At 44.3% G+C, this 3,642-nt stretch overlaps 1 protein-coding gene across 1 annotated transcript in view; it reads right to left on the bottom strand.

The window, feature by feature from the left end:
- Positions 1–3,013, bottom strand: part of LOC125482228 (CCN family member 5-like) — a 4,243-nt gene extending 1,230 nt beyond the window's left edge. Inside the window, exons 1-2 of the mRNA XM_048594252.1 lie at positions 2,618–3,013; positions 1,883–2,099 (exon numbers count right to left, since the gene is read on the bottom strand). Coding sequence (XP_048450209.1) covers positions 1,883–2,099; positions 2,618–2,677 — 277 coding nt within the window. The 5' untranslated portion in view covers positions 2,678–3,013. The remainder of the gene's footprint in view (positions 1–1,882; positions 2,100–2,617) is intronic.
- Between the last annotated feature and the right edge of the window lie 629 nt (positions 3,014–3,642).

The following is a 3,642-nucleotide window of genomic DNA, read 5'->3' as shown; positions in this document are numbered from 1 at the left end:
TATGATGCTGCTTGGCCTGCTGTATTCATCCAGCTCTACACCTTGCATTCAGGATGGTGTTATGTTACGACTTTATGCCTCACCTCCACTCCCATCTCACCCACGTTCTCCTAAATGTCATGATTTGTTAGCGGCAACTGGTATGACCAAGGACCTCTCATTTCCCTCATTCCAACCCTCTATTATGATCTTATGCTTTTAGATATACAGGAGTTGCTGTCTGGCTAGTCACAGCAGCCCCAGGAGGAGGAACAACTGCACTAGACATATGAGTTGACCTGTGCTTATATCTTCCAGCTCAGATGGAAGAATTGCATTAGAGGCGAGTACAGAGCTTGCATTTACATTTGTTGAGTCAGTGGGTACAAGTTGGCTGAAGCCAGGTAGCTAAAGGAGGCTCTTCTGCTACCTCCTTGGAGGACAAGGTAGCAGATGAACTCTGTTGCATAGGACTCAGATGAGGACCACGATGGAGTGGCATACAGAAGAAAATGGATAAGCACAAAAGCAAGATGCTCAAGACGTTTCTGGCTTCATCATAGGTCAAAGCATCACACAGAGCTTGAAGCCCATCCTTTCCAGCCAACCCTCTGACCACTTGTGGAGCCAGCTGTGATATAGCATCTGGAGGGCACTGTTTCCATTGCTGCACAGGCAGAAGCCACCCAAAGTCACAGTGTTGCAGTGGAAGCCAGCCAAAGGTCACAAAACCCATGTGTGTTGCTTGCAGGCATATTGGCATGGCCTGGATCTGACAGTCTCAATAGTGGTGAATGCTGAGATGTTCACAAGCACTGAGGACTGTAACAGAATCCTAACATTCAGGGAGGCAAGTTATGCTCAACTTGGGAAGTTGTAACTTACAAGAATGGGATCCTGACATTCCTGCACTGATATGTGACCAGCACCTGTCAGTGTTCAAATATGGGCTGATTGGTCAGTATATGCATTGATATATTTAGGACACACATGGTAGCTGTGCCTCCTGACTCCCCTGCACACCTAACCCTGCCCCAGATTCTGCTCCTCACTAAATGTAACTGCAGGCTTGGCTCCACTCCATTTTCAGCAGAAAGATTCCTTTCCATTGAGAAATGCCCCCGGTTTGGGCTCTTAACCTGCGGAATTAGTTCATACCTCTTTGGTATGTGATGCTGCCCTCTGTAAAATCCTCTGTCAATATTTCTGGGAGCTGCCCTGACATAGTTCTCCGCTATTTTCCCCAGCTCTCAACTCCAAGCCCACTTCCACACAGCCTTGACCCATTATTTCAATGCATATTCTCCCTAAATGGGCACCCTGTACCTCTCCTCTAAGCAGCACCCTGTACCTCTCCTCTAAGCAGTAAAACATGGATTGAACTGAACCTCTTCACTGACTGCCTTTCCCATTCCAACCCATCCATCAGCTGCCTGCCCCTCCACCCATGATATTGGATTACTGAATCAGTCAGAGAGAGTTGGCTGGTTCCTGATCTTCCATTGCCAGGAATGTCCTCTTGGAGCTATTTCGATCCAAAGAGACTGACTTCCTCCAAGAAGATAATCACTTGTAGCCCAAATCAATTTAATGGATGATTTAAAAAGACTAAACCATGTCTAATAGTGGATCGTAAAGAGCCAACACCACCATGAAAACATCTGACCCATATAAAAATGTTACAAAGCCTCTGAAGTGTTTTAGCATGAAAATAAATAGCAATTAAATTTAACATGGTATTATAGCTTTAATACCTAGCTGGTGTAAGAAACAGGGGACAAGGTAATGCAATGACCACAAGGTTAGTATTCTGGATGGGCTGAAGGGCTTTCTTGTAAAATCTTGTGGTTCTTTCCAATATATGCGCAATTAAGGATGACCATTTATTGATAAATAAACTTACAGGTACATATCCCTCTGGTCCCAGAGAAACTGATGCTTTGATCACAGAACAGATGCTGATGAGGATCACACACGTCCAGCCCTGTGCAATATTCTCCCAACTGCTTGGCACAAACCCAGCAGCAACCGCAAGCATCCACAACGAGAGGGACTCCTGGGGCACAGAGGGGTAGAGTTGGGGGGCAGCGACAGGGGTAGGGGCAGAGCTGGGCACCAACCTGCAGGAGAAGATGGCAGCCATCAAAATGTTATCAGCAAGGAGGCAGGTGGAGTGGAGCTGTTGGGAAAACAACTGGAGCAGATGTTGCACTTTGTGAGTTGAATGAAACTGCTATTATGGTATGGTTAATTACAAAGTGACAGAGTGGGCAATGGAGAACGTCTTATTCCCTCCACATTACCCGAAATTGTGTAGTTCATGAGTAATTATGAATGACAACGTAAATCACAAGCAAAATGAAAATAAACAATTGAAATTAAAACCAATTCAGTAAACCAGAGCAAAATATCTGCTGCATGAGAAGTCACCTACAATATTATTGTAAAAATGTATTACAGTGGATCTGGCCCCAGCCCAGAAAAAAGCTACAAACTATTGGCATCTAGCAGAAGTTAATCTTTTGCAATAACTTCACTATTGAAATGGGACCATAATCAAAATAACTCACATCGTCTAATAATGTACTTGCTTATGTGTGTACAAACATGCAAAATAGGAGAACAAAGTTTTTCTCACCTTGGATGCAATGCACAGGACATAAAATGTGACTGTGCTATCTACCCAAAGATTCCCCATGCTGTTTCTGTCTGTTCGGAGCAGTAATGTGGAGATTTCTGCAAAGCTGCTGGTTTTAAACTTTGCAGGCTCTTGCGAGTTGGGGAGCCGCGGTATTTATAGGCAGCAGTGACGTTTTTCGCAGACTGGACGGCAAACAGAGACAACTCGGGAACACCACCAACTTTGTCCTAATTCCGGATGCCATCTGACATTTTGACATCCGCCAACATAAGGTCCAATTAGTTATTGAATAACAGTTAAAGAGCCAAACAGAAAGTTGCGTTGTTGCCCCACACCTCCAGCTCTCCTGGCTGTTGAAAAATACAGCGTTCTGACTGGCTATCACTTACAAATTGTACTTGACTGCAAGCCGATTGATAAGCCTTCCCCAGAATGAATAACATTTGCTGAATCGTATTCAAGACCGCAGTAATGATAATTGCCTGCGTTTGTTTTGACCATTAACAGAAGAACAATTCTGCAAGTATCTCCTCCTATACGGGATATATATGTAAATACCAATATGTAGGAGAAAATTACTACAGATGCTGGAATCTGAACTGAAAACAACAAATGCTGGAGATCACAGCGGGTCAGGCAGCATCCATGGAGAGAGACCAAGCTAACTTTTGGTGTCTAGATGACTCTTCATTAGAGCAGCTCTGCTGAAGAGTCATCTAGACTCAAAACCTTAGCTTGCTTTCACTCCATGGATGCTGGCTGACCCGATGTGATCTCCAGCATTGATTGTTGTCATCTAAATACAATAGTCCAGTCACAAGTCTAATTTCAACAAAATCAAAGGAGATTGCAAGCCTAAATTATAAGATTCAGGTGCCCTATACCTGCCATATCCACACTCGCCAGTATGCAGGTAGACACCCTATACCACATTCCATTGCCACTTGAGCATGACAAAATACTGAAGAGTGGCATCAACCGCAGTGACCCTCCCATGGGCCATATTCAACCTTGACATGTGA

The sequence above is a fragment of the Rhincodon typus genome, unplaced genomic scaffold (assembly GCF_021869965.1).
Source record: "Rhincodon typus isolate 14 unplaced genomic scaffold, sRhiTyp1.1 hic_rhity00007427, whole genome shotgun sequence".
NCBI lineage: Eukaryota > Metazoa > Chordata > Chondrichthyes > Orectolobiformes > Rhincodontidae > Rhincodon > Rhincodon typus.
Note: the sequence above shows the minus strand (reverse complement) of the source record. Positions and strands in the feature narration are given on the sequence as shown.